The sequence below is a fragment of the Sesamum indicum genome, linkage group LG2, assembly GCF_026168435.1.
Source record: "Sesamum indicum cultivar Baizhima isolate 11 linkage group LG2, ASM2616843v1, whole genome shotgun sequence".
Lineage (NCBI taxonomy): Eukaryota > Viridiplantae > Streptophyta > Magnoliopsida > Lamiales > Pedaliaceae > Sesamum > Sesamum indicum.
Genome location: NC_142658.1, coordinates 14,124,734 through 14,137,140, shown reverse-complemented (window position 1 = coordinate 14,137,140; position 12,407 = coordinate 14,124,734). Strand labels below are relative to the sequence as shown.

Here is a 12,407-nt window from a genome sequence, read left to right as displayed (position 1 = left end):
ACTTGTGCACTTTTTCATTTATGGCGGATCCCTTGGCCTGTCGAGGTGACTGTCTAGCCTTTCATGTTGTATTGTACCAATACACTACCATTTATTTAATGAAATTTACATTTACCGGAATTATATAAGTTTGATACTTGCATTAGTACAACTTATATTATTTAGATTTTTTAATATAGTTATAAATAACATGTTAATATATAAAGATTTTTTTTTGTAATATAAATTAGATATATAGAGTAATACAAATATATATGTTAGAATTAATATTTTCAAAATAATAAAATGTAATAGAAATAGGGGGCTGCAATTTAGAGAGGCCACAAAGATAGAAACTCATATTTTATAGGATCTTTCAAATAATTGAAACTCAAATCAAGAACATTATTAAATAAAATCTCAATTCTTTGGTCACAGGTATTGCACATGTGATATTTTATCCGTACATTGCACTTCACACGTGTGGTACATGTGATGTTTTTTCCACAGAAAAATTAATCAAAAAATCGTCATAAATGGCAAAGCGCAAATTTTGCAAAGTTGAGATGGTAAGTTAACATAAAAAGAGTTTGGATGACAAAATACAAAAGCGTGTATAGTTCGAATGGCAAAACGTAATTTATCATAAAATAATTGATAATAAAAATTAAATAGTAAGCTACAGATCTCCTCCTATACATCAATTAAGTATATATCTATAACATCATTTTAATATGATTGTTGGAGTGGAATATTATCAATATAAATAATCCAACCAACATAATTCAAGTATGCATTTTTTGCTATTTTTCTATTGTGACATTTTAAATCTGCTTAAATAGATTTTAGTAACGTGAGGCCACTACTGGTACTGGCCCTACTGCATTCTGCAAATGCTATTTGTTCAGATAATATTGTTAAATAAATCAATTCTTTTTGAATTTACTCTATATATATATATAGTCTGTCTGGACACGTCGTCTCTGTGTGTATATAATAAATAATATTTTATATTTTAAAATATATTTTGAATAAGAAAAATTATATATAAACTTTCTAAGAAAAGAAAGAAAGAAACCAACAATGAGAAAAAAAGAAAATCAAATTAAGAGGCATTATTGGCATAATAATAAAATTAGTGTTGAGGTATCATAACCGTTGTTTGTGAAATTATGTAATTCTTGGATGGGGTATGAAATTACCAACTTTGCCTTTATAGTATTTTTTTTTTAAAAAAAAAATTAAAAACTTATAAAAAAAATCAAATGGGATGGATGAAAAATTTTAAAGATTATAAAAAAAATATTCACTTAGTCCATAATAAAATCAAAAATTTTGTAAAAAAATATATATAATTTTTAATACACAAAGGCATTTTTGTCAGTTCAACATAAAAAAATGGATGAAAATCTAACGGATTGGGCTAATTGTTAGACGACTGTTAAAATAAAGAGGGTATATATTGATAATTTTTCAAACATGAAAATATTCGTAATTATACCAAACTTTAAGAAAAATTATTGTAATTTACTCTTAAAAATTAATATACAAGATTACTAGAGTAGTTTCCCTAAATTGGAATTACTCCTCAAAGCAAATATTTATACTTTGTTAAGTGTGAAGATCTTAAACTAATTAATTTTGATTTCAAAATGTATTTGGACAGAAATACTCTTAAATACATGTATTTTTTTTTTCACGAAATAACATTTTCGCCGTTCAGTTGATTTTACGAACGCTTTTCTGTCGTGTTTATTTAAAATTAAAATATTTCAATACTTCTAATAAATTACTTCAGTTCATTTTATTTCTCTTTTAGATAATTAAATAAGTATAATAAAAGTTTTGATTATATAAGGGATAATTACACTTCCCTTTTCTGAGATTTGGTGAAATTAGACGTAAACTCTCTATGATTTGAAAAATTACATTTAGTACCTATAATATTTGCTTTCGTCTAACAAATAGGTACTCCATTAGTCAAAATTCTGTGAATTTGTTGATATTAACAAACGAATTTGAATGAAAATTGATATTTACCCTCGATTGACTTATTGCAAGTCAAACTATTTTTTTTTTTCACGACTAAACTATCCTTAAAATAGTGGATAACCTTCCAATGCGCATGAACGCATGAACACGTATGAGGGTCATTTGGTTATAATAAGATTTATCTGACCTGCAATAAATCAATATTTTAAGTCAATCTAGGGTAAATATAGGTTATTTCTGAGTTTTTTTGTTCATATAAGTAAATTTGATAAATTTTTGACTAAAGTAAACTTTAGAAGTACTAAATATAATTTCTTAAACCATACGAGATTTATGTGTAATTACACCAAAAAACTTTAACAAAGGAGAGTGTAATTATCCCATTATATAACACGCATGGAACATCCTCCTACTGCTGGTCATTAATGAGGTTGTCCCATTTGATATCAATGTGAAAAACTCCAAAACGTTTTCCTCTCCTTGAAACATGAGAAGGTTGGGTAGCTTTCAAGTCCTAGCAATTAGTTCCTGCGGCCAAAGGGGGGAGAAGACATCCGACTCGTGGATCAGCCGGTTCTCTCGATTTAAACGCATTAATTTCTATGTTATTGAGGATAAGGACGTGGATAAACCCGTCTCAATTTTGACAGCCGTCGCTATTTTCCTCCTTGGCGGGCTCTATGAATTATTTCCTCAATTAATTAGCTCATACGTAGGTTGTATTTTTATTCCAGATTAACATTTAACAAAAGAAAAAAAATATGAAATATTTATTCTGATGTTAAGCGGATTTGGACGGTACAAAAATAATTAATGTAGACAGTTATTTTTCATTGATTGCGGACGAGAATGTTGAGAAACTTATGAGCTTAAAGGTTTTTTTTTTTTTTTTTAATTTTTTCAGGATTCAATCGTGAGACATATACGAAATCAGAATGAACAATACTTCGAACGACACCAATCACGTCGCTCGCACTAGAAGAAATTTAACATAACATGATTAATTGTCATGATTAAAAATAAAATATCCGAGTAAATAGTCATTGAATTGTTGGTTGTAGTTTTTGTGAGTATGACTAAAATATTTGGTAGTAACCCATAAGTAACTATGACAAGAATAATTTTCATGGTGGATAATCTAAATTTTTATTAAACAATGGTCAATAATAATCATTTATCATAATTTTGATTCATAACCAATAAATTATAGTCAATAGTAGATTTTCTTCTAATTTTCATGGTGGATAATCTAAATAATCCAAACTAGTGCCAAGAATTAATTAAAGTTCAAAGTTTGAATGGCTTAGCAACCAGATCTAAACGCAAGTGAGATCATTATGTTAAATTAGTTTCATTGACCAGAAGGGCTAGATTGGGTAGACTCTTTCAAAATTTACATGTTTTCTTTAACCTCAGTCAATGTTTGCTATAAAACGGCACACAATCTAACATCTTATTTGTAGCATTAGTAAGTTTAATTTCTCCTTCAAGACAACCTCAGCTACCTTCTATCTCTCTCAAGACTCTTTCACTTGGAGATAGAGAGAGAGAGAGAGAGAGATGGGTTCTTGTGGAGTTATGAAGAACAACTTCTTGTCGTTGCTTTATTCTCATGATAGTTCAAGCTGGTTATCTGCTTCCACTGCCATTCTTCCTGTCAAGAGGCGAAAGGTTCTGACAGCCGCATGCAGTTTTTGCTTCAATTAACGTTGTTTGCTCTTACTTCTTACCAGGGCTGACTGACTATTTCTTGTTTCACCATTTCCAGTTTTCTGGGATTGCGGCTGTTCAACACGACGGTAACACGAGTGATGACATAGGTGTTGTGAAGACCCCGAGAAGTCTCAATTTTAGTGGCGATAAGCCCTCAACTCCAGTATTGGACACTATAAACTATCCCATTCATATGAAAAATCTCTCTCTTGAGGTAAATTAGTCAATCTCTCTGGATTCTCTCAGATTTTTACCTTATTTAGGACAACTGCAATTTACGTCCCATAATTTAAACTTTTTTTTTATGATTTTGATCCTATTATTTTAGCACTCATCATTTTACTCCCATAAGTTACAAAGATTTGCAATTTTAGTTCTAACGACATTTTATTAAATCCTTAATAGAGAGAGTACATGATTTGCAAATGCTCTGTTAAGTAACTGACTAATTCATTCAATGGAGGGAGCACATGATTTGCACGTGCTTTATTAAATATTTAACGAAATTTATGGTTGAGACTAAATTGCAAGTTTTTGTAGCTTATGGGACTAAATATGATGAATGCTATAATAATAGGACAAAATTGTAAAAAAAGTGTAAATTGTTGGACATATGTGAAAGCGCCGTTCTGCAATTTATACAACATAAATGAAGTAGAGAAAATTCTTGATCAGGATGAATATGAAGGTAAAACTTGACTTGATAAAGATGAAATTTTGAGGCAATAAACATTGTAAATTCATTTTTTTCTCAATTAAAATTCTTCAGTATTTAAATCAGACAGCGTTCGATTAAACAATTATGAACAGTGAAACAATTATGACACGTAGATGTAATATTGATATGTATAATTTTGAGATGCCAACATGAGGCAATTATTTGGTATCCACATACCTATTAAATCACCAAGATTCAAGTAATTAAACGGGGATGAGGTTGATATGTAGGACTACTTAAATAGACTCTCAAAAGTCAGCTCATTTTCAGATGGATGGAGACGTCTCTTAAATTACTCGATATCTGATTTACTTGGAGGGTTATTAAGTCAATTTGTTGCTGTTAAGCTAAAGTCAGATTTAATGCAATTTACTCCCGTAATATTGTCTAATTGTCAAATTATTCCTATAAAAAAAGTAGCAATTTACTCCCCTATATCTATTAAAATGAAGCAATTTATCTCCCTAGACATAAGGGTAAATTACTTTATTTTAAAAAATACAAGCGGATAAATTACTGTATTTTTAAAAATAAGAGAGTAAATGACTATTTTTTCCTTATAAAAAAGGTAATTTGCACATTTACAATATTAAAGGGAGTAAATTGTATTTTTCCCCGCAAAAATCACTCAAGTATATATGGACGTACGCACAATGTTTAAACATCAGGGACGGGACATTGTTTTCCATGTTAGAAAGAAAAACAATGTATAAAGTATTTAATCATTGTTTTCTTGTAAGCTTAAACAAATCAGTTAAAAGCAATATTTTGGCCTCGTAGGAACTAGAAAGATTGTCGGACGAACTAAGGGAAGAGATAGTGTATACGGTGTCCAAGACAGGAGGGCATCTAAGTTCCAGCCTCGGCGTTTCGGAGCTCACTGTTGCACTTCACCACGTTTTCAACACACCTGAGGATAAAATTATATGGGATGTGGGTCACCAGGTACAACATTCTTGTTTTTTTCTCTTTAATTTTATTACATTTTACGATGAAAGTTCTTATTTATTTATATTTGATTAAATTATATCAATTACATGATAAATGCAATACACCTATAAAGTAATTGTTCATTTTTTTTAATTATATATAAATAACACGATAAATATATTATACAATATGTATATATATAATTATATATATGCATTTTTTTTTTTGTGTGTAATTATATCTAAGAAAGTGTGGACCGACAGGCGTATCCGCACAAGATTTTGACAGGAAGAAGGTCGAGAATGCATACAATCCGACAGACGTCCGGGCTGGCGGGGTTCCCGAAAAGGGAGGAAAGCGCACACGATGCCTTCGGAGTTGGTCACAGTTCAACTAGTATTTCTGCTGGTCTAGGTGAGTATATTTCTTTTTTGCAATTTTTTCTTTACCTAACATTTTTAATTAAAAAAATATCATCAAGGTGAGTTGTATTTTGACATGGGTGGAATATTATTTAATTTCAGTTTGAAAAATAATGCTGTGGTTCAATATATAAAAGAAAAAAAATATTTTATCAGAAATTAATATTTTTGTCAAAATACTTTTATATTTAAGAAATTATTTTTGTCAAAATATACTTTTGATTGGAAAAAATACTATAGTTCTACTAAATATGACGTATTTATTTACAAAATAATTTAGTCTCGTACCATATTTATATATTTGTTTGTAACTCGTTCTTTACGAATTAAGTTTTAACTTAATAAAAACAAACTTGTAATCATATTTCTGAAAAATATGTTGTAATGTGTTTTTTTAAGATTAACTTTTAATAAAATATGTTTGATTCACAGACTATATTGTTGTACTTGAGAACTCCTATATAATATTATATAAGACTAGTCAATAATTTAAATAATTTATTAACTAAGAACTAAATAAATCCTATATAGACATATTAAATAAATTAAATTCAACTTAAAATTAAATGACCATATAATTTCACTTGCCTTTAACAATATGTATAGTGAAATATAAACGTATATAATAATTTAAATAATTTATCACCTTAGAATTAAAGAAGCAATCTTTACTACTATTTGACAAAAATATTATTTTTTACATATAGATTTGTATGCAAGGGATTAAATTGTAAATATAATTAAAATGTAATGGACTAGAACAATGATTTAATGTAATAAAATTTAGAGCAATAAATTAGAAAAATCATATAATTTTGTGAAATTAATAACGAGAAATTGTTGGAGGGACTAATTGAAGATAATTAAAAAGATATGAATGATTTTAAAGTTGGTTTGACAAATCAAGAATGAAAATGAATTTTGCCCTTTTATAAGTAATAGTATGTAGATTTTAATTTTAACAAACCAAACTATAATGTGAGAGTGAGCTTAATTCTTTAATATGATTAGAGTAAAAAAGAATAAATCATTCCTGACATCATAAATTACTATAATTTAAAGTTTTATATGATTAATATTTTAATCATGATCATACAAACCTATATGTAAGAACTTAATTTTTAACATGGTTTTAATATTTACTATGTATGAAAACATTTATAACAATTTTAGCCGTGATATATGTTTTGACTGCACCTGTTGAAATAATAGTTAATAATCATTGTCCAATCATGACGAACTATACATCATTTTCCATAATTTTTTATTTATAATTATAATAATTAGCGGCGACATGAAAATCATATTTCTTCTAGTGTTAGTATCGACTTTCAGATTGAAATTCCTGTAAATAGTGCTTGCTAGTTTCTTCTCATTAAGCTGGTTTCGCATTTACGATCGTCAGGAATGGCGGTAGCAAGAGACCTACTAGGGAAGAACAACCATGTAATATCAGTGATAGGAGACGGAGCCATGACAGCAGGACAAGCATACGAAGCAATGAACAACGCAGGCTTTCTGGATTCGAATCTCATCATCGTCTTGAATGATAACAAACAAGTATCGCTGCCCACAGCAACCGCCGACGGCCCTGCTCCCCCTGTCGGGGCTCTGAGCAAAGCCCTGACAAAGCTACAAGCAAGCAGGAAATTTCGCAAACTCCGTGAAGCAGCAAAGGTAGTAAAAACACTTCCGTTTCCTAGTTCTAATGTAGTTTCAAGAATCATCGGTAAAATCAGCTGATTCAGGCATGTTGCACTTTTGACAGGAGATGACTAAGCAAATGGGAGACCAGGCTCATGTAATGGCGGCTAAGGTGGACACTTATGTAAGAGGAATGATGGGGAAACCTGGGGCTTGCCTGTTTGAGGAACTTGGGATCTACTACATTGGTCCCGTAGACGGCCATAGTATAGAAGATCTTGTCTATATATTTAAGAAAGTTAAGGAGATGCCGGCTCCAGGGCCGGTCCTGATTCATGTAATAACGGAAAAGGGCAGAGGATATCCTCCAGCCGAAGTTGCTGCAGACAAAATGCATGGTGGGCATTCCGTTCTAGCGAAACGCCTTTCTGAAATGGTTTAAGTATGAGGAACTAAGAGATGTCTGGACCTTATTTTGCAGGTGTGGTGAAATTTGATCCTAAAACTGGAAAACAGATCAAGTCTAAACCGAAGACGTTGTCATATACACAATACTTTGCCGATTCTTTAATAGCTGAAGCAGAGCAGGATGAAAAGATAATAGCTATCCATGCTGCTATGGGAGGCGGCACTGGCCTTAACATTTTCCAAAAACGTTTTCCTCACCGATGTTTTGATGTTGGGATTGCGGAGCAACACGCCGTCACGTTTGCTGCTGGTCTAGCAACTGAAGGCCTCAAGCCTTTCTGTGCTATTTACTCGTCATTTCTGCAGAGGGGTTATGATCAGGTGAAGAGAGCTCAAAACTTTATATTTTAACGTTTTTGCACCAAAAAAATTGACAATTTCAAGAATCTTATTAGAGATCAAAATAACGAGTGCAGGTTGTTCATGATGTGGACCTTCAAAAACTTCCTGTGAGATTTGTTATGGACAGGGCAGGACTGGTCGGTGCAGATGGTCCGACCCATTGCGGAGCGTTTGACACAACATACATGGCTTGTTTGCCAAATATGGTGGTCATGGCTCCATCAGATGAGGCGGAGCTCATGCACATGATCGCAACAGCTGCAACGATTGATGATCGGCCTAGTTGCATCAGATACCCTAGAGGAAACGGCGTTGGCGCTGTTCTCCCGCCAGGCAATAAAGGAACTCCTCTGGAGGTATTTGGCCTTCTAAATTTTCTTATCAATAACAATCACTGAAATTACTCCGACCATTCCTGGCAATTAGTATAATTACAGACTACATCCTTCTCTTCCGAAATTACAAACATCTGACCTGAGGCTCATTACATGATTGTCTGAATTCTCACTCACCTTTTGTTCCACACAGATTGGAAAGGGCAAGGTGTTAAGGGCAGGAAATAGAGTGGCCATTTTAGGTTTTGGAACAATAACTCAAAACTGTTTAGCAGCAGCCGAGCTTCTTCAACATCATGGCATATATGTCACTGTGGCCGATGCAAGATTCTGCAAGCCTCTCGACGGAGACCTGATCAAGCAGTTGGCTCAAGAGCATGAGGTTCTAATTACTGTTGAAGAAGGATCCATTGGAGGATTCAGTACCCATGTTTCTCATTTCTTATGCTTGAATGGGCTGCTAGACGGAAACCTTAAGGTAAAAGCTTCTACACTTGAGCATATACTGTCAGAAATCAAGAACGACAAGCAACAAGTCTCGATAAACAAGATAGGAAAACCGCTAATGTAATACGTTCTTATTTAGGATAGGTAGTTCGTTTAACTCCAGCAAACGTCACGAAAAAATTGGACAAAAGTACGCAATTACACAAAATCAGACATTCTATTTTTGTATCATCCTAACCTGTACTTGTTTCTTGCTTTTCATGGTGCAGTGGAGGCCGATGACGCTCCCTGACAGATATATCGACCACGGGGCTCAAAGTGACCAGATTGATGAAGCTGGGCTCAGCCCAAAGCACATTGCGGGCACTGTTTTGTCACTAATTGGCGAGGGAAAGGACAGTTTCCAGTTGCTGAACCTGTAATAATTACCTGGATGGAACTAAGAGGATAGTCTCCACAGGGACTCTCGTTTTATACATCTTGTACATATGGAGATAGGTTGGTCATGAGAAGACCAAATCCATGAGGGGAAGTTTGTCTTGATTTACTTTCCTGAAAGAAGAAATAAGAGAAATAGATCATGTAATAATTTATAGTTTTATTCGGTGGAAAACGTTGTGATATATTGTTCTGCAGAAAGAAAGTTGTCTTGATTCTTGAATTTGGGTTATGTAAGTGGGAAGAATAATCATATCCATTTTTTTTATATATGTTCAAGTCATGTTTTTCTTGGATAATTTATATCGACAACTTTTAAAATTAAATTTAATTATATTAATATATCTAAAATTAAAAGTACAGTCATATGAGGTTGTAGTAGCACTACAAAAATAATAACATTGTACCATAGCTAATTGTCATAAATAAAAATTAATAGTCGTACTAAAAAGAATTATTGACAATGGTCACGCAATATTTGTTCAAGTGTTATTTTTGCGAGTATGTCGGCAAAAATAATTTTCATGATGTATAAATTAAATTTGTGCATCGATTTTTCTTTAACCATAGTTAATAACAGTTATGTACCATAGCATTAATCTATTGTTAAAATCGTATGCAATACTAACTTTTCTTCTAGTGTTGTAATTATAAGTGCATTGCCTATTTAGGACCAAACTTTGCAAACCATGATTAATACCACTATAAGAAATAATGTTATAAGCGACAACACAAATTCCTTATAAAATACTAGAATTCGTCACTAATTTACATTAGCGACAATATTAACAAGAAAAATATTTACTTTGTAAGCAGCTTAATGCTGATTATAGCATCCTTTTTTTTCTTTGTTGCTGATATTGTTAGAAATTTTACTACCGAAAATATTATTAGTAAAAAATTTTCGAAAAATAATTAATTTTTCTGTTAAGGCCAGCTACGAAGTTTGGCAATATTAAAGTTTCTTTATAATTGTAGTGAGAAAATATTTTATTTCTAAATGTTAACTTTAAAATTATTAGTCATTGCTGCATTTATTGCTAATTATCAATAAATTTACTCTCATTTCTAATTTTATAGTTGTTGACATAATCTCTTGAAATGAACATGACAAATATTTTGTCCTCAGCTAAAATCACGATAAATATTGATTTCATAGTCAAAATTTATTTATTTTTACTGCTTTTATTTTATCATAATAAATAATTTAATTTATTATAATTTTCAAACGACAATCATTATAATAGCATATATATATATATATATATTTGTAATGTCTTGCAACGTCTATAAATTATTTGTGTGGCAATATTGTTGGCGCCCACATCGTTTCTCATAAAGTTAGTGGGCAATATTTGTCATAAATTCAGAGCCCAAATGTTTCATCTTGTTGCCATAGTCTCTGAAGCCCAAAATTGCAACCAAAATATATATTGAGGCAAAATTATATTTTTTTGTCATGTAATTATATATTGTAAGACTTTTGTTTTTGTAATTTATTTTATTTATATATATATAGTTTTTTGTTTTGGATGAATTTAATTCTGAATATCAACTGTGTTACATCAAAGATGAGATCTATTTCAATATGAAGAATATAAAACTATCAATACATGACTAAATTTGTTAAAAAATGATTAAATATGAGATGTTAATGACTAAATTCATTATAAAGAAATAGCTAAATATACATAAAGTAAGTCACATGATAAAAAATACTAGCGACCTATAATTACAGGACAAAAAAAAAATGTAATTTTGCGGGTAAATTATATGTTTGGTCTCATAAATGAACATGTTTCTAATTTTGATTCCACACTCAAACAAATTCACACATTGAGTCCCATATGTAGTTTTTTTTTTTTTTTTTTCAATTTGAGGACTATTGAGGGATTTCCGTCAAATTGATAACGGCAATTGCTCTCTATATCTACAAATTGATAAAGAAATAGCTAAATATATACATAAAGTAATTCACATGATCAAAAATACTAGCGACCTATAATTACAGGACAAAAGAAAATATAATTTTGCGGGTAAATTACATTTTTGGTCCCATAAATGGACCTGTTTCTAATTTTGGTTCCACACTCAAACAAATTCACACATTGAGTCCCATATGTGGTTTTTTTTTTCAATTCGAGGGCTCTTGAGGGATTTTCATCAAATTGATAACGGCAGTTGCTCTCTATATCTACAAATTGATAAAGAAATAGCTAAATATATACATAAAGTAATTCACATGATAAAAAAATACTAGCGACCTATAATTACGGGACAAAAGAGAATGTGATTTTGCCTATCTACATATTAGTGTAATTTCCGTGAAAATATTTATATTTAATTATAATGTTTGTAATTAGGTATGTTAATTTGGTAATTAATTATCTTTTTAACTAATATACTAATTATCTTTTGCTTTTTCTTATCAACATATTCCTTGAAAGTTTTATTCAAAATAGTCACTTTATAAAAAAATTATCAATTCATTACATATCTTTATAACAATATATTTTTTAAAAATTTCTTAAAGTTCAAATTAAGTATATTTTTCAAAATATTTTTAAAATAACAATATAAATAATGCTCCTTACTCTCAGCATACTATCTTTTTGTCAAATTCCAAAACATATAATCCAAAAATTCATATTTTATTTATCTTTTATACATTTAAAATTAGCCGTCGTCGCATACGATGCCTCGTCCCACGAGCATAAATTTTTTAAGTGTAAATTAAAATACAAAAAATTCGGTTAATATGAAACAAAGTGAAGAGAGCAACGTGTCAGAATGCGGAGTTTAACCTACATTATATTTAAATTCATATATTTTACCAATGTTTTGGTATAAATATTTTACGTGTTGGCTTCTGTTGTAATTAGCTATAGAAGCACACTCAATGTGTACGCGCAATTTATATATTTATTATATTTATTCAATTAATGACAAAGAAAAATAAAATAAAATAATTAATTGATC

General features: G+C 30.6%; 1 protein-coding gene across 1 annotated transcript; it reads left to right on the top strand.

The window, feature by feature from the left end:
- Positions 1–3,422: 3,422 nt before the first annotated feature.
- LOC105155662 (putative 1-deoxy-D-xylulose-5-phosphate synthase 2, chloroplastic) lies at positions 3,423–9,651 on the top strand. Its single transcript, XM_011071576.3, has 10 exons — positions 3,423–3,642; positions 3,740–3,898; positions 5,183–5,347; positions 5,596–5,746; positions 7,160–7,431; positions 7,523–7,796; positions 7,880–8,187; positions 8,283–8,564; positions 8,737–9,021; positions 9,260–9,651. Exons 1-10 carry the CDS (start codon positions 3,532–3,534, stop codon positions 9,410–9,412), a joined length of 2,160 nt encoding a protein of 719 aa, XP_011069878.2. The 5' UTR covers positions 3,423–3,531; the 3' UTR covers positions 9,413–9,651.
- Positions 9,652–12,407: the final 2,756 nt, after the last annotated feature.

Bases quoted from the DNA above. Each gene is read 5' to 3' on its own strand.
- LOC105155662 (XM_011071576.3), top strand. From the start codon at position 3,532: ATGGGTTCTTGTGGAGTTATGAAGAACAACTTCTTGTCGTTGCTTTAT. The intron at 3,899-5,182 runs GTAAATTAGTCA...TTGGCCTCGTAG, and splicing joins TGAAAAATCTCTCTCTTGAG to GAACTAGAAAGATTGTCGGA. The intron at 7,432-7,522 runs GTAGTAAAAACA...CACTTTTGACAG, and splicing joins AACTCCGTGAAGCAGCAAAG to GAGATGACTAAGCAAATGGG.